The sequence below is a fragment of the Aspergillus glaucus genome (genome assembly GCF_001890805.1).
Source record: "Aspergillus glaucus CBS 516.65 unplaced genomic scaffold ASPGLscaffold_7, whole genome shotgun sequence".
In the NCBI taxonomy this organism is placed as follows: domain Eukaryota; kingdom Fungi; phylum Ascomycota; class Eurotiomycetes; order Eurotiales; family Aspergillaceae; genus Aspergillus; species Aspergillus glaucus.
Genome location: NW_019170459.1, coordinates 1063883 through 1080719, shown reverse-complemented (window position 1 = coordinate 1080719; position 16837 = coordinate 1063883). Strand labels below are relative to the sequence as shown.

The 16837-nt window shown below is 48.9% G+C and overlaps 6 protein-coding genes and 1 non-coding gene across 7 annotated transcripts; 2 read left to right on the top strand and 5 right to left on the bottom strand.

Annotated features, from left to right (window-relative positions):
• Positions 1 to 456: 456 nt before the first annotated feature.
• Positions 457 to 1509, top strand: ASPGLDRAFT_45810 (putative extracellular thaumatin domain protein). Its single transcript, XM_022546322.1, has one exon. It carries the CDS (start codon positions 655 to 657, stop codon positions 1204 to 1206), a length of 552 nt encoding a protein of 183 aa, XP_022402485.1. The 5' UTR covers positions 457 to 654; the 3' UTR covers positions 1207 to 1509.
• A 388-nt stretch (positions 1510 to 1897) lies between these two features.
• On the top strand, positions 1898 to 2302 carry ASPGLDRAFT_1390475 (uncharacterized protein). Its single transcript, XM_022541670.1, has one exon. It carries the CDS (start codon positions 1968 to 1970, stop codon positions 2208 to 2210), a length of 243 nt encoding a protein of 80 aa, XP_022402484.1. The 5' UTR covers positions 1898 to 1967; the 3' UTR covers positions 2211 to 2302.
• Positions 2303 to 3102: 800 nt separating this feature from the next.
• ASPGLDRAFT_34553 (putative amino acid transporter (Mtr)) lies at positions 3103 to 4760 on the bottom strand (the record flags this gene model as incomplete). Its single annotated transcript, XM_022544449.1, has 5 exons — positions 3103 to 3537; positions 3597 to 3997; positions 4043 to 4234; positions 4287 to 4548; positions 4599 to 4760. 5 exons carry the CDS (start codon positions 4758 to 4760, stop codon positions 3103 to 3105), a joined length of 1452 nt encoding a protein of 483 aa, XP_022402483.1.
• Positions 4761 to 5811: 1051 nt separating this feature from the next.
• Positions 5812 to 5893, bottom strand: ASPGLDRAFT_t74. Its single transcript has one exon. It is a non-coding gene; the product is annotated as a tRNA-Ser (tRNA).
• Positions 5894 to 6042: 149 nt separating this feature from the next.
• ASPGLDRAFT_73644 (cleavage polyadenylation factor subunit CFT2) lies at positions 6043 to 9427 on the bottom strand. The gene is made up of 2 exons (XM_022549683.1): positions 9074 to 9427; positions 6043 to 9000 (listed from the first exon to the last, which is right to left on the bottom strand). Exons 1-2 carry the CDS (start codon positions 9220 to 9222, stop codon positions 6114 to 6116), a joined length of 3036 nt encoding a protein of 1011 aa, XP_022402482.1. The 5' UTR covers positions 9223 to 9427; the 3' UTR covers positions 6043 to 6113.
• A 655-nt stretch (positions 9428 to 10082) lies between these two features.
• ASPGLDRAFT_1514812 (uncharacterized protein) lies at positions 10083 to 11886 on the bottom strand (the record flags this gene model as incomplete). The annotated part of the gene is made up of 4 exons (XM_022542254.1): positions 10083 to 10570; positions 10639 to 10875; positions 10974 to 11078; positions 11148 to 11886. The coding sequence occupies 4 exons, from the start codon at positions 11884 to 11886 to the stop codon at positions 10098 to 10100; spliced, it is 1554 nt and encodes a 517-aa protein (XP_022402481.1). The 3' UTR covers positions 10083 to 10097.
• A 1312-nt stretch (positions 11887 to 13198) lies between these two features.
• On the bottom strand, positions 13199 to 16496 carry ASPGLDRAFT_24780 (putative integral plasma membrane protein; the record flags this gene model as incomplete). Its single annotated transcript, XM_022543418.1, has 8 exons — positions 13199 to 13357; positions 13417 to 15224; positions 15277 to 15322; positions 15379 to 15463; positions 15520 to 15558; positions 15659 to 15785; positions 15853 to 16399; positions 16458 to 16496. 8 exons carry the CDS (start codon positions 16494 to 16496, stop codon positions 13199 to 13201), a joined length of 2850 nt encoding a protein of 949 aa, XP_022402480.1.
• Between the last annotated feature and the right edge of the window lie 341 nt (positions 16497 to 16837).

Below are 16837 nucleotides of genomic sequence, written 5' to 3'. Positions count from 1 at the left end.
GGCCATATGCCCATATACCAGAACCACGGAATTGACACTTGCCCCATTCTTTTACGCTTCTATTCTCTTTCTTTCTTGCTGTTTGCCTGAGCTAGACCGTGGATACCTGTCAACTGGTTCCGTTTGGGGTTATTGCCACGGTCTCCCAGTAGGAAGGCCCCCTGACTGTATCCATGTTTTGGAAGAAAAAAAAATTGTACAATGATTGGTGCCCTGCTTGTTGGATTTTGCTAGAATCTTACCGATCCATGTCTGGACTCCAGACACCGGCAGACCAGGTTTGGTTCGTGGCGTCCCACGGCGGCCCTTCAGGAACAAGTCCTACTCGGGGCTCAATGTGATTCGTTGGATCGGCCTTTTTTTCTTTTCTTTTTTGTCGTATGGATACTGTTCGTTTTCTGTCTCCTTCAGGCCGATGAGGGACCGAACAGGTGGTGGTCCAAAATGTATATAAACCCCTGGCCATCCCGGTATACATCCATTCTCATCAACAAGCAAAACATTCTCTTGTCTATAACAAAGTCTTTCTCTTTACAAGACACACTCTTTATATACTCTCTTTTCGAGTATCAGTCTTTCACTTTTTACAAGTCTTACACAATTCTTTCACTTGACTTTTACAGTCTCACATTCTCTTCACAAACAACCATCAAAATGATGTTCTCCAAGATCGCTCTCACCATGACCTCCTTCGCTGCCCTCTCCGCAGCCCTCCCCCACGCCATCAAGGCCCGCAACACCACCGACACCGACAGCGGCAGCGGTGGTAGTGGCGGCGTGTCCATCCACAACAACCTCGAAGGCTCCGTCTACGCGTGGTCTGTCTCCAGTAGCGCTGGTGACATGAAGACCCTTTCTGCGGGCGGCGGCTCCTACGAGGAATCATGGCGCGAAAACAGCAACGGCGGCGGCGTCTCCATCAAGCTGTCCACCGAGACCAGCCAGGACGACGTCCTGCAGTTCGAGTACACCCAGTCCGGCGACACCATCTTCTGGGACATGTCCTGCATCAACCTGGGCACCGACTCCAAGTTCGTCAAGTACGGGTTCACCGTCGAGCCCTCCGAGACCAGCGACAACTGCCCCTCTGTCGACTGCAAGGCTGGCGACTCGCAGTGCGCCGAGGCTTATCTGCAGCCCAAGGACGACCACGCGACTCACGGCTGCCCTATCAACACTCAGTTCACTGTGAACATTGGCAACTAAAGCGTCTTTTCGCTCGTTTATTTCCCCGCTTTACGATGTTCTGCTGGGCAGGATACCAGTCTGCTAGGCGGACTGCTCTGTCTGGACGGAGGATATGATTTTGAACTCGCTGGATGAGTGGTTCGATTTGACATCGAAAAAATGTTTATGATTTAATGATTGATATGCGAGGATGGATGGATCGATAGATGGAGTTGTTGGATTTCTTGTTTATAGAATTGTTAATTGGTTTACAATGGTTATACAATTGGTTGTATCTAGTGAATTCATTTGATTCATTGAATATGTGACTGTCTTACAAGCATTCCGATCCCAACTGATGTATAACTCGTATAGCTGAGCTGTCAACTGACACATGTACACCGTTGACTCGACTCGTTCTACAATCACACCGCAAGTCATCTCTCTCGCCTCTCACATCCTTCTCTACATTCCTTCTATTCTACTCACTCTCTAAGCCCGCAAACTACTGCAGGAACAACCCGCCAAAAACTCTTTTCTCGCATTTTCCTCATTTTGGGCATCCATCTGCCCCTCCTCTCCACCGCCGGACCCTTATTGGTGGAACCCGGTGGCACAATCTAAGATCGCGTTCCAATTGGGTGGTTTCGGGAAAAGTTTATCGGTATTGTTTTGTGATTGGTGCTTGTACTCCACTGCACATTTTTCTCTTTTTTGCAGTAGCACACACACGCACACATACACACACACACACACACACACACACACACACACACACACAAAATTGAATTCAGCTGTGGATGTGTGGATGTGTGGGACTTTTTAGTCGCCGGTTGTATCCAGATTTCTTAATTCATCGATCGGTCTGGATTCTAGCATTAGCAATGGCGTTGGCAACGGTAATGGCAATGAATGGTAATCCTGCCCAATGCTCACTCTACAGTAATCCTACCGGTCACTACCAGTCAATCACCGGTACTCCGTATACGAATTCTCACAGCCACACTCCAATAACACACGTTCCTACCGCCGTACCTACATAGTACCTACATGGTCCCTACATATCCCGTATACGAGCTCTGCATAGTACTTTAGACAGGATAGGACGTCAAACTGCCACGGATACGTCACCGTTCACCGTCTCGGTCTCGGTAAAAGAAATGGGCATGCGTCACGATGATTTATTCCAGAAGCAAACACGCCCCATAATGCGGTCTCCATCTTAGCTAGCTACGTACGTACTGGTTACTCGAAATGGTATAACTCCTCGGTACAGAACGAAGTATGTACCCACCGGGACTACATACATAGCACTCAGCAGGGCTTGTCCTTGTACGGTGGTGGAGCTGGCTGGCTAGCTGACAGGGCGGTCGAGACTTTTCTTTTTCTCGTTTTCTTGGAGGACAGTGGGTTTCCGTGTTGTTCCGGGCGGATCGGGTTTGGCGTTGTGGTCCGCGGTGGGTGTGTGGGTGTGTGGGTGTTCGTGTACTCCGTACTCCGTACTCTAAGCGTGTGCGATGCGGCATTTTAGGTGGTGATTATTAATGCGTGGTTGTTAAATGTTGTGTGATGACATTGTGATATGGGCGTGTGTGCATTGGTTTGTGAGTTGTAGGGTTGTGGGAGTGGGAGTGTGTAGGGTTTAGGTTAAAGTGTACGGGTGTATGGATTAGTTGGGTTTATATTTGCGTTGAGTTGAGTTTGAGTCTGGGAGGTAGGATTGACCTAGATCTATGGTGATTCATTGCTTTAGTTAAAGGTAGCTGGTTGACTTTGGGTTGTCTTTTGAGTTGTGAAGTATATGTGTTGAGCGTAGCAGAACATAGATCTAGACCAACACAAAGTTACATTAAAGTCCAGATATCCAACTATATTCAAACCTATATCGAACACGCACGCAATTCAAATACTAATATTCGGAGAGAAAAAAAGAAACTATACAGAATTCGAATTATCTGCACAAGACCACGCCGCACTCCCCCCCTCCGCCGCCTCATAATCCTCAATGATCCCAACAACACTCCCATAAGTCCCCCCAACCATCAAAAAAAACCCCGCCAACACCACAAACACACTCCAACACACCATTCCCGCCCACCGCCACCACGCCCACCCCTGCTCCGTCGTCTTGCGAGCCCAGTTATCGTACAGCCACATGCACCCCATCGGCTGGAACATCATGAATGTGCCGAGCAGTGCGCCGATGAGCGAGATCAGGCTGTCGAAGACGGGGATTGCGCTGGCGATTATGTAGGCGACTATGGCGACGGTGAAAGTGCTGGCGAACCAGACGAGTTTGTGGGTTAGCGTGTTGGCGGTTAGGTGGTGGGTGTTGCGGAGGAGGCGGAGGAAGATGTGTTTTGCTGGGATCTGTATACGGAGTACATTAGTATATGGATAGGGCTGGGGTAGGTAAGGTAGGGACGTACGTGGGTGACAAGAGTAGTAGTGGCGATTAATCCCGGCAGCGCAAAGCCATAGCTAACCTTCTTGACTATTATGCCAGCAGACCCTAAAACCGGCGACGCAACATACGACCCGCAGTAATAGTACACGACGATGCCAATAGTAACATAAATAGTCGTAACGCCAGTCTGACAGATAAGCATCGCCTGAGTATAGTACTGCGGCTCGCGCATCTCAGACACAACCGCGAAGAAAGCCGGTGTACCCGCGTAGGCGAACGCGAGCGTCGAAACCGCCTTGATGGCAGACGTGAAGGACGGATTGTTGACGATTTTGTAATCCGAGACCCAGACGGGTGTTTCCTCTGACGAGGGCGCAGCAGCAGGACGGTCTTGGATGCCGACGGCGATGGTGACGATGAAGACTGCTTTGTTAGTGTGGCCTGGATAGCTGAGTTGAGGTGACTTACTTGAGGTGAGGATGCATACTAACCCAACCCATGCAATCCAGGTAATCCGCCCCAGTGTCCGGATACTAGCGAGTGAAAACCCTACAACAAAAGCGATAGCGAGAAAGACAGCAGTACATGTACCGTGTGTCGAGACTGCGTTCAAGGCAATCGAGAGACTGAGCATTCCGGACCCAGAGACAAAGACCCAATCTACATTATCAGAACAAACGCATCCTAATCTGATCTGGGAAGGTATACTTACAAAGGCAGAAAACAGCCCCAAAAACTTCCTTCCCAAGACGTCCGAACATCAACCCACCCGCATCGTCAATTCCATATACCTCCCTATGCCGAAGCTTGAACGTCCCAACGACATAATCCGACCAGGTCGTTATAACAGCAATAGCACAGAGACATATGACACCGGGGACTAAACCTAGTGCGTCGAAAGCGGCGGGAATTGACAGGACACCCAGACCGATCTGGGTTTTCATCATGAGGGCGACGGTACCTAGGAAACCGACCTGAGACGTTAGTACCCGTCGAATTGATTATAGACATATGGCAGACATACATTGCGATAATTTGGTCCGCCTTCCGTGATCTCTCCGAATACCGCATCGTAGGTTGGAGTTTCGGTATCCTGGACTTCACCGATCTGTGACAGATGGGAATGTAAACCTAGTCCCTCGGGGTCGTGTTCATCGCCTTTTTCTATCTTAGTTGGCTCCGACATATCTCGATTCATATTCACACTCATATTCACAAAAAAATAAAAATCTGTCAAACAAATATCTCGGGGCGTCTATCCACCCGGGACTCCGCCGCTTTCTATATACCGGATCCCAACCCCCTCGCATGCTGCGTATCTTTTGGGGTAGCATGCTGCGGGGAGAAATCAAGAACCGAAGTACTATGATGTTGTTTACGCCCCGATGTCAGAAAGAAACTGGATTGATTGGTAGAAAGCGTGTGCTCGGCTTTTTCTATCAAGCGTCGCTTTTTTCACTATGCGGCGTTTATATTGGCTGTTGTCCCCGCAGTAGGCAACGGTAAGACAATCTTAGGTTTCGAGAGTTAAGGAAAGCAAATGCGGGGGAAGCTATTTACGTATTAGTGTAGATACGGGTGAAGGATTGATATATTATCGTTGACAAAGGGGTTGCTTGCGGCTTTTTCCTCGATAATGCTTGTTAGATGTAATATACCTAGCAAGATAAATGAAGATTAGGGCTCATATCAACTATATCGTGATTCTTCTAGAAAAATAAATCCCCCGTCCGCATTAAGCACTCCGTCTGTCATTTTCAATAGTTTTCTCCCTAAACAACTCCAAGATTAACAATGAACAATGATAACGTCAATACAATACACAACTCCTGAGGCGATGCAATACCCTAGTGATCCCGTGAACAACCGGTCATTACCCCATACTCATCGCTATTGATCAAGAGCAGCCCCGTTCCGCACAATGTGTCGTCATGTTTCGGAACAGGGGCAAGCAGTGAGCAGATAAGACGAAAGTCCTGAGAGATATACATGTTATACAAAGATATTCTAGCCGGTTCGCATAAACTAACCCTCTCGAGGAAATCGAACTAATCCGGGAACGGTAATCCGTGAGATCTATCTTACGGTGCTTGTTATCAACCGCGCTGTTGGTAATAGTTGTGTTATCTTGAAGTGTCGAGATTTGTTGTTGAATTCGTTATCATTTAGAAAGATAGAGAAAAAAAATACATAATATGGAGAGTAGAAAAGAGCAAAAAAAAAAAAGAACAAAAAAACGACACCAGTCGGACTCGAACCGACGCCTCCGAAGAGAGTAGATTTCTAATCTACCGCCTTAGACCACTCGGCCATAGTGTCCATTGTTGATAATATGATTTGAATTAAGTATTATCAAGCTATAAAAATGTACATCCCCATACTACATTTCATTCGCCACTGTCTGAATACTTCTAACTTGAAGAAGACATGCTCAGGCCATAGATTTATATTCATATAATACATCCTCATACAATTCCCTTATTGCAATAATAGACCGAAAACCCACGCCTGTGATATTCAAACACAACCACACACAAGATCAGCTCCCCGAAACAACAGCAAGCCCCTCATAAATCTTCCTCTTAACAGCCAAAAAGCTCCCCTTCCCAGCCCTCGCCCCAATCGTCCCATTCGTCGCCGCAGCAGCCTGCGCCCCCGCCTCGATCTCAATCCTCCCCGTCCCAGACTTCCTCACCGCAACTAACCCGTCAATAAGCAGCGTACCTTCTCCGCGGAACTCGGCCTTGTGGCCCGCGCTCTGCATGATTTTGCGCAGGTCTGCGAGACGGAGGTCGCCGACGTGCAGGGGTCGGGCCATGGACCTCGTGCCCGCGGCCATGTTGGCGGGGAGAACGTCGAGCATGGGGAAGATGTCGGATTTTTCGGCGGAGGGTTTTGTGCCGTCCAAGGTGGAGACGGCGTCGGAGATGGACTCTTCTTTGAGGAGTTTTTGTTTCTTGGTGGCGGATTCTTCTGAGTCTTCTTCTGGGGGCGGGAGTTCGGGGCCTCGGAGTTGGGCGGTTAGAGCGACGACGCCTAGACTGCGGACGTGTTGCCAGTTTAGACGGCGGACGAGGTTGTTGCCCAGCTTGACCACCCAGGCATTTGTGTCGACGCTAGCATCGATGATTTCACCGTTGGCGGGGGTGAAAATGACAGAAGCATCTGCCGCAGAGACATCCACGCCGGCTTTAGCGGCCAGGAGTTTCCCGCATTCGGTGGCCAGTGCGGTCGTTTCGCCCTTTGTTCCACCGACGAGAATCAATTTGCGCGGTTGGATGAGGGGGATCAGCATCTCCAAGCTTCGTTTGTCATGTATACCCGTGAAATCCACAAACGCCAGACGGGCGTTGATGGTAATCGCCGCCTTTTCGTAGACAGCCTTTGCCGGTCCCTCAAACACTTGCTCGTCGGTTTCGTCTTCTGAAGATACAGCACCATCAGCCCCTTCGCCTTCGTCAGCGAGGCTGAGATCATCTGCTGTATCTCTCTTGTGATCATCTCTAAGCCCTTGCTGCCGCTTGCCACTGCCGGAAAGCCGTCGTCCGTTCGGCCCAGTCTCATCCCACCGCCGTTTCTGACCGAGCTTCATCTGGGAATCAGACCGCCGTTGTTGCATGTCGACTTCCTCACGTTCTTCTGCACGCAGGTATTCTTCCGGTCGGATAAATTCTCCAAATTCGTCACCTTTCTTTTTCGGCGCAACGTAAGGGAACATGCGTTCACGGCCTCTTTTACCCCGGACATCGTAGTCGTAGACATTCTTCCGTCGTAGAAGAACGTTGATGCCAAGATCTTCGTCGCTGAGACCGAGTTTATTACGGTTGGCATGGGCAAGAGATGTGGAGAAATTTAACACTCGACCTTGCTGCTCTGTTTCCGAGTCTTCAGACGTTGTAGAGCTGGATCGGTCATCGAGCGCATCTGCGGTGTTATCGAGGTTCTCCTGGCCTCGGCCCTGGGAAGTATCCTGGAGTTGTATCTTGGTGGCGAGATACTGTTGGTAGAGTAACTGTTCGCCCGGATCAAGAGGTGCTCGCTGCACATTGGTCCACGACAGTTCTCTACCGCCGCTATGGACTTGTTCCAGTAATTCACCATCCGAAGCTTTCTCCAAAGCAACACCATCCTGTCGCTCCTCGTACCATTGCCAAATCATACTGCCAAGGCTCATCTTCCGGGACTCTGGGCTCTCTGAGGACTTCTCCTTACGCAAAGGCTCTGTAAGCAAAAGCAGGTTATTCGGACCCTCGGCCACCAGACGAAGAGAGTCCTTTGCGAATCCCCAGTCCAGCGAAGAATCCGAAGCCAGGATGACCTTGGGTGTTTGATCCGACAAGATTTTCTCCATCTTCTTTTTCCGCTCCACGAGCTTGAGATGCTTGAACGTGAAAGGAGCTGCTCCTTTAGTCCCTCCGTTGTCCTGTCCTTGTCTCTGGTTGCCGGTTTTGTTCTGGGATTGACCGGTCGTGACGTCCACTCCTTCGGCCGCTTCGAATTCACGAACGATATTCTCGTCCATCCACTCGATCATACTCCTTGCCAACCGCATTGTAGTGTTCGCCTTCCTGCCCGCCATATATAACCCAGCACTCTTCAACACATCTTCACTTTCGTTATTCCCACTGGCATCGCGCCAGGAATGCTCTAGGGCATACGCCAACTCCAAGACTCGTGCGCTGGTGTCGGTCGGGATCAAAACAGTACCACCCTTGGCCAAACTGCTCCGGATCATATCCAGCAACACATCATCGCGCTTCTTGCGACCTCCGGGGAGAGCAAATTTGTCGCCACCTTTGCTACTGCAGATCAACGCTGTGGGCTTTCGCAGTTGTTCGATAACCTCTGTTCCACTGGCACCGGAGCCACCAAACCACGCTGCACCCGCGACCACACTCTCACGCGCTTGGTTCCAATCGACGGCATAAACGATCGATTCCATTCCATGTTGAACGTGCCATATCGTACCACCAACTGTATGTCCGGCACTGTAGGCGGTAAGCGTAAGCCCGTTCAGCGGCGGAGAGAACGGAGAGGCGGCAGGCTGGTGTGGTTGCGAGTATTTAAGCGGGTTAATCAAGGAAAAGTATTTCGCGATTTCTTCTGCGGAGGGAGGTTGAAGAAGGATACGTCCGGCGCTGGTGGGTTCTGGATTTGCTTCTCCTTCGGTCACGGAGGCCGCTGCGGATGCTGCGGATGTTGATGCGCCCGGTTCGGAGATGGAAGCTTTCGGTAGGAATGTCGCAGCTAACGGAGAGCAAGCGTAGAGATCTTGTAGAAGCGTACGACCGAGGGAGATAACAGGGCTTGTGGCATATACGGGGATTTGCGTGAAGAGAGGGAAAGTTTTGCAGCAGTGCGCAAATGCACCGAGATGCGCAGGCGTCGCGTGAGTTAAGAGGATGAGGGAGAGGGTCGGGACGTGTCTAGAGACAATATATCATTAGAATAACCTTCTCCATTGTGATATAAGAGGCCAAGCCAAGGCCAGGAGCTCACTTCTCCAATTCCACCAAATCGAGCGTATCAAATGTATCGTCCCAACCAACGTCCACAAGAATCTTGATTCCACCATCCAGCTCCAAAATCGACTGCGAAGCTTTCGAGGACGAGGACTGTGCCCCCAGCAGCGGAGTAAACGTGAACATCTTCGCGGTCGTTCGACGTCGCTAACTCAATTGGGACGTGATTGTAGGTGATTGTCAGCTTGACGGGGGTTGAGATCTGTCGCGGGACTCGGCGAGACTGTCATTAACACGGGCAATAGATTAACCCTAGCGATGGTCGCAATTACCGCATTGCTTTAAAAGTAAATCGAGTGGATTTCCCAGGAGGAGAAGGTTGGAGGTTGTCGAGAACAGAGCATTGAAGTTGTCATTGAAGCGCTTCTGAGATCAACACGGCTCTATCGGTGTTTGCTCTGTTTGCATCCTGCCAGCACTGCGTCTACAAATACAATGGCAAAATAAAATAAGAATAAAAATAAAATAAAATAACCGATAAAACTTATGCTCGATACTACTCCTGTATATGATTCCTATAATGGAATTACTTGGTTAATCTCAAAACTACTCTGGTGTACAGAGTATTATACGGGACTACATATATTCAAAGAGACATACTAGGTTAACAGTCAAAGTGTTCTATTCTATAGACAATAGCATTAATATGCCACGCAGCTTTGAAAAACAAGAGAAAAAGAAAAACAGAATATACAAGAAAAGTTCCGTACTCAACGAGGTATCAAGTCAACAAGAGCCAAAGCCCTAACATATTCACACAGTCAAAAGAAAGTCAGAAACATCAAACATGAATCTACATGGTCCCTAATCCTTGAATCGTTTATAACCTAGATCTATAGTCAGGAAATTTTGGTATACTTACCATCTATACTCTGTTGGCTGATCCAGCCAGCCATAATGTACAGCTTCGCTGCCGGAGTCTTGTATATATCCACAACATGTGTAAGAAGCAAACACAGAGGGGCTTCTAACCCACGAACAACAGTCTTGGATGCAGTAGACTAATTTAAGTAGCGTTTTGGTTTGCGACGGTTCCGTGGCGGGTTCCTGCGTGGACTTCCATCTTTCGATGTTTCAGGAGTTCTTGCTGTGTTTTCTGTGGTAGCCGTCGTAGCCGTTTTTGCGGTATTCGCAGTCCTTGCAATCTTCGCAATTTTTGATGTGCGCGACGTTTTTGACGTGGGAGCTGCCCTCACACCAACCAGTGGATTAAAGGCTCTCTGGGCCATTGGAAACCGGGGCAGCCGCGCCAGGTCCTCCTTATTTATATACCTAGTCGCATCCTTGTAGCCAGCCCATGGCCTGAAGCGCCGGAAAGTACGCCTGGGGAATGTTTTTGCACATGTTTTCTCGTCTTTCAGGCTATCCAAGGCTTCCCTTTCCAATCCCATAAATTCCGTTTCTTCTGCTACCGGTTTATCGGCATTCGGCTGTCTGTACAAGGTTTGTGCTGCCTTTTTGGAAGTTTGCTTTGCTGTGTTGTGAGGTTGGTTAGCGTAGTTCAGAATCAGTCTTACCATGGATGAAGGAGGTTCAACTTACTTCTTGCTCGTGGCATGACATCTGAAAAGTCAACCCTAGGTAGTCCGTTTGGAGGGTTACTTAAAGGTTCATCCACCATATGCCTTGGCGTAAGAGCGTTAGGACCCATATATATATATTTGTGGAAAGGGCGTCCGTTTGGATGTCCATTTGTATGGTTCTGGGCGCGTGTAAACTGTGGTGGCTGCTCTTGAACACCGTTATGATACACAGAAGGCCGGGCAGTTTCGACGATTTCTGTCATGCAATCATAGCCGTTAGCTCTTGATACAAGTATAGACATAGATGTATTTCCAAACACGGACAAGTGGCGGGGTGGGAAGGGATATACTTACGGCTCGGAGCCTGTTCATTCTCAGCTAGTTGCCCATTGGGGCTCTCAACCGACCGCCTTCCTCCAATAATGGGACTATTGCCATTAACCTGATACCCCCGAATTCCTTTGATGCATCAGTCAGCTCAATAGTTCAAAAAGGAAAAGGGAACCTCAAAAGGTCGGGTACACATACCTGGCCTCAATGCCACAAACGGACTCTGATGTCTATAGTAGAAGTACCTCTCGTCCGCCTCCCCAAACCAATCAGTAATAGGAGCGTCCGGAAGAGGAGGCAGCGCATCCTCAAGATTCACCAAAAGATGGGAAAACGAACCAGATTTAACCTCCCACCGGAAGCGATCCCTAAATACCGTGTCCTCGAGTGCGTGCTCGAGGTACATGTAAGCGTACTCAACCAGCTGCTCATGTGTAAGACCGTTCCATAGATTGGGCGTTCCGGCCTCAAGCATCCAATCAAACGTGTTTACCACGTCATAAGGAGTAGGCACAACCACCCAGCGCGGTTTTCTCCCACACTCTCCAAACTGGATCTCGGGACCTATCCGGTTGACTAGATTAGCACGGCTATTGTTTGCCTCTGGTGGTGAAAGTGCTTCTGTATCTCCTCCGGAGCTTGCGCCTTCTGCGAAGGAAGTTTGAGATCCTTGCGAGCCGTAAAAGGCTCTGTTCAATGCTGGATCAATCGCAGGAGCATTCGTCGGTGCACCTGCTGGTGCATTCAACCGCATTCTGTTTTGCCGGTGAAGATTTGCGCACATAGCCCGAATGCTAACGGCAATTGACTGTTGTCCTTGCTCATACGATGTAGAGGATTCTGCGGGAGCTGGTGCAGGCGTGGGTGCCGTATCCCCAGAACGCACTTCTTCCTCATGCTCTGCGGCGGATTTGAGGCGTTTCACAGGTCGTTCCATTGCTGTGGTCACGCTGTTTGGGATATCGTTAATTTGTGTAAAGAGAAGATGTAGAAAATTCCTGGTATTACCTTGTAGTCCAGTGGAAGTAGAGTAAACTGCAAGATCAGAAGAGAAGGATCGCAATCGAGGGGGTCGGTGATTTTTCTATTATATTGAACAGAAACCGTCTCTGGGTTTCTTTGCTTTCAGGTACATCGTCTTCTTTATCAACTCAAGATCGCATTATCAGACAAAACAAAGATGTCAACACCCAAAATAGGGAACCGTGCGGTCTTTGTCAATGGCACGTTTCGCTTTCATCTGTCAACTGCGAGTGATATCAAGAAGACAAGGAGTCAATGTCTTCATGTTGAATGTTTGAAAGCAAATAATTAGCATTGTCACCAGGAATAGCAGACTAACTGGAAAGAAAGACAGAAAAAGAAAGAGAGAGGATTGGCTTGTAACAACAACACCATATAGCAAATCACGCAAAAATGGCGAGCATCACCCGCTTAATAACCGCCATTCTAGTTCCAGCTATCTATTAACAGCATTTGGGGGCATCTAATTGGGGCGACCCGGAAAGCAAACGAAATAGCCAGAGCCGGAGCGCGAAGAGAAGAGCAGCACAATTTTCCCAATCCCCAATTATCTTCAGAAATATACCAGCCAAATTATCATTCGTTCATCATATCAATCACATATTATTTTAGTGCTTTTTTCTGGTCCTTCCAGTACTTTGTTTTTGTCGCACTTTTTGAAACGCGGTCTTTGTTGCCCTAAAAGAACCGTGCAACAAAGAAGCCATTCATCGGAAGATTCATTGACAGCTCAGATCAGATGAATGAACCGAGCAATAAAATGGGTAGATGAATACGTTGATACAATAGTTTTAATCCAAAAGTAGAAAAAATATAAGAGTGCTGGTTGTGTTCGTGTGGGTGGTATTCCAACGTAGTGAGTCTTTTGTTTAGCTGGTGCATTATTAGCAACTTACTGCTACAGAGAAGCTTCAAGTCCCTCCATTTCCTTCATTAGATTGCCTCGGGATATGTGATTTCATACTGCCTGAGGGAAGTTTTATGTCATATTTAATCAGCTCGGGTTTTGAGACCCAAATCACCTGATGAATAAATTGAGATATTAGGATAATTGTAATTGATAGTGAGCAAAGCAATTGTAATAATATTTTCAATAAGAAACCCAGTATACATAGTAAAATAATCCATAACTATCAGCCAGAAAAAATTCTCCACCCTTTTAAAAACAAGTCCGAGTAAGTGGACGAACGATCGCCGTGAAAATCCAGTCGACTACGACCGATCTCTCATTGCCAGTACTTGGGCTCGTTGAAGACATGATACCGGTGACCGCGGACACCTTGGCCACGGAACAGCTCTGGGAACCGACGGCCCTGGGGAACCATCTCCTCCGGAATCATCATTTCGTTTTCGGGTTCTGGCTCGCCAATCACAAATTTGCCGACCTATTGGGTTGTCAGTTGAATCCATTAATATTAAAAAGGCAAAAAGGGAAAAAGCATACCTGAATCTCCGTATCCGTGATACTATCCCGGCTAACACGGGCATATCCTGTACGCTTCAACTTCTTGTACAGAATGTACTCGCACCAACGGTCCCAATCGGTAGGATCAATGTCCTTCATGCCGCTCAGCTCACTGACATACGTGTTGTAGTTACCCTCCAAAGGCTTGGTGACCAGGTAACTCAACAGGATGAGCGGACGCGGAGACTCGCCCATCAAATTCGAGAGGTACTCAGTCTGGAGACGACGGTCCTCCGGATCTTCCTCCTGACCGGAATGGAAGACAACAACGTCAACCAGTTCACCGTACATGTCGAGAGTGGCGTGGATAGCGGGGGCCAGTTCACCGACAGGCGAAGGGAGGAGGTGGTGGGTCGAGTTGACAATGGGGAACTTGGAGAGCAGCGCGGAGCCCCAGGTGTGCTTGTTGGGACCAGGTCCGAAATCAGCGTACATGCCCATATTCTCTGCGAGGTTCTGGGTGATATCACGGTTGCCCATGATGATGCGCTGGTTGTCGGATTCGAGGAAACCAATGACGTCGACCTCGAGTTCCTCGATCACATGTTGCATGCGCTTCTCCGATGACCACATGTCGTTGTCGAGACCGAAGTGGACGGTCCAGATCCCGGCAGTCACAACCTTGTCATCCTTGTGGTAAGGGACGTAATCGTTGGTCGGGAAACGCAAGTAGGCCACTGCAATAGAAAGAAGTTGCAAGGCGGCAAGAACGTAAATGTAGTAGGATCGCTGTCTCCTGCCATTCGGGCTAATGAGCTTGTTCTTGGGGGTCGAGGAGTTCGAAACCGCGGCAGAGAACACTCCAGCACCGATGGCGAGCATTGTCGTGATCATAACCCAATCGTTGTGCTCCCGGACAAGAGGTCCTCCGGGAACGAAAGCGTACGCAACGACCCAGACATGGAAGAGGATCAAGAAAATATAGAACAGGGAGCCAATACCGAAAGTGGAAGCAGGAGAGTGTCGGACAGCAGACGAAATTAGAACCGGGGCGGCAGCCAGAAGGTAGAATGCGAGAACAAGACCACCGTAGAATCCAGTCCAATGGCTGAAGTATGTGACCAACACAGCACCGACCGAAGCGATTCCGTATGCAGTCCAGCTACCAGCGATTCCGGGGTAATACAGGCCGTACACCAGTCCAGCACCCATCGCGAAAATCGTGAGAGCACCGTGCGGCACAGAAATAGGGCCTCTCACCGGATATCCTTCCCAGACCCAAGAAATCATGGTGCTAGAATCGGACAACAACGAGTGCATAGCGAATGTAAGACCACCGAGACCCAAGCCTGCCAGTACGGATGAGCCCTTCTTGCCGCTTGTCGGGAAATAGTCTCCTCCAGAGGTTGGCGCTCTCCTGCTAGCCCGGAGAATGGCGAGGACGGCCAAAAAGAATCCCAGTTTGTTCCAGCCGCCATTTCCTGCATGCATGATGGGCCAAATAGGATTGTTGGTCTTGAATGTGAATTTGGCAATAGAGGACATGATTAACCCCATTCCCCAGCCAAAGATCCGTGATTCCAGTCGGATACTTTGCCCTCTCTCCGCAAACATAGTAGCAGTGACTGCGATGCAGCTGCAAACAACGGCAAAGATAACCATGAAGAGTCGATTGGCAGGGGTTTGAACATTAAATGCCAGCAGCCCCGTCAGAGAAAGGAACTGGAAGAGACGAGGGTTCTTGGTGGCTAAAACTCTCAGAGACGGAATGGCAAGGAGCAGAGGCGAGCAGTAGCCCACAATGGCCAACTCATATCCGGAAATGCCCATGTGCCACAGAGGGAAATCTGCCGCTTGTTAGCAAAATGTTCGAATCTCCCAGAGTAAAACAACACATACACCAAACGAGGACACCAAGCCCAGTCACTTGTGACCAATGCACGAACTACATGTTTGATCAGTAAGACGAGAGAACATTGACGGGGTTGGATGAAACAATACCCCAATGTAGGTATCAGCAGCCGCATCGATAATCTCAGTCCAGAAGAAGCCCTGGCCAAAGGTGTTTCCCACAGGCTTTCCCTTCCTATCTACGAGGTTAACTTCTGAGATCAATGATTCTGGTAACGAGGATGTACACACTCTTTCTCAAGAACGGAATCGGCGGTCGTCTTTAACTGCCTGATGGATATCAAATTTAGACCATGTCTTTCTCTTAAACCCCAACACCAATTCGGCAACAGTACATTCTTCGTTTTACTTTGGAAGCCACTGTACATACCCTCTACTGACCCCTTTGACATCCCTCACAACAAGTTCGAACGCATCAAAGTCGAGTGCGGTGACCGCATCGAAACCAACGTCGAACAAAATCAGGGACCACTCGAAGAAGGCATATTTGGTGTAAGCTGGGTGGGGAAGAGAGTTAGCAAAGACATGTCTGACCACCTGGTTGACCATCATGGTATCACTTACCACCAGGGACCTTGTGCACTTTGTGCTGGATAAAGTAATAAATCAACGGCACCAGAGTACCGAAGAACAAACTGGCCATGATCTTCCGGTACTTCACAGCGCGGCGGTTGTTAGGGCTGAGAGCCAGACAACCCAACGTCCACGGCAGAGTAGCAACCAGATACGAAATCATGAAAATGTCGTGCCAGTCATGGTCATCCGTCGACGTAACGTATGTCCAACCACCACAGGTGAACGTCCGGAATATTCCAACACCAGCGACAATCTTCGGAAGAGATGAGTTAGGCCGCGCGGTGAGGATATACCAGAGGAACACCAAAGCGAATCGGGGACCGGAAGTAATGGCGATGAAGACTTGGAAGAAGGAACGTTCGGGGTATCGATCGCCAATGGTCGCAGATACGGAAGGGAACCATTCGTCGGGGTAACCGTAGTGTTCGTTTTGGACAATTTTCCTAAAATGCAGAGCCATTCCCACGATCAGGGCGCTGAAGAACGCGGCATACGCGAAAAACGTATGAGCCCAGGAAACCCATTTGCCGTTAAACTAACGCAGTAAATCATCAATAGATGTCGCTAATTGTTCATGCGTCTGTATCACTCACAGTGACAACGGCATCGCCGTCCTTGAGCCTGGGAGCCATGGCGGCGTAGGTGTCAATATCCACACCTCAGATCAATTGAGATATATAGACAAAACAGAAGAAGGGGATAAAAGAATGTCCAGAATGAAAAAACGGAGAATATGAAAGCAAATAAAGAACGACCACCGAGACCGCAAAGCAGAGATCTCCAGAGAAACCCCTGAAGCCAGGCACAAGATGTACAACAAGCCGAATTGAGATTCGGATGGAGGCTCGGAGCACGCGGGCGCCAATGCCGCTAGTCCAGATAAGGAAGGCGGTCTGCGCACATCGGCCTAGGCAAAGTCGGGGAAGTATTTTTTTTTTTTTTTTTTTTTTTCTTGTGATGGAGATCTTGAGAG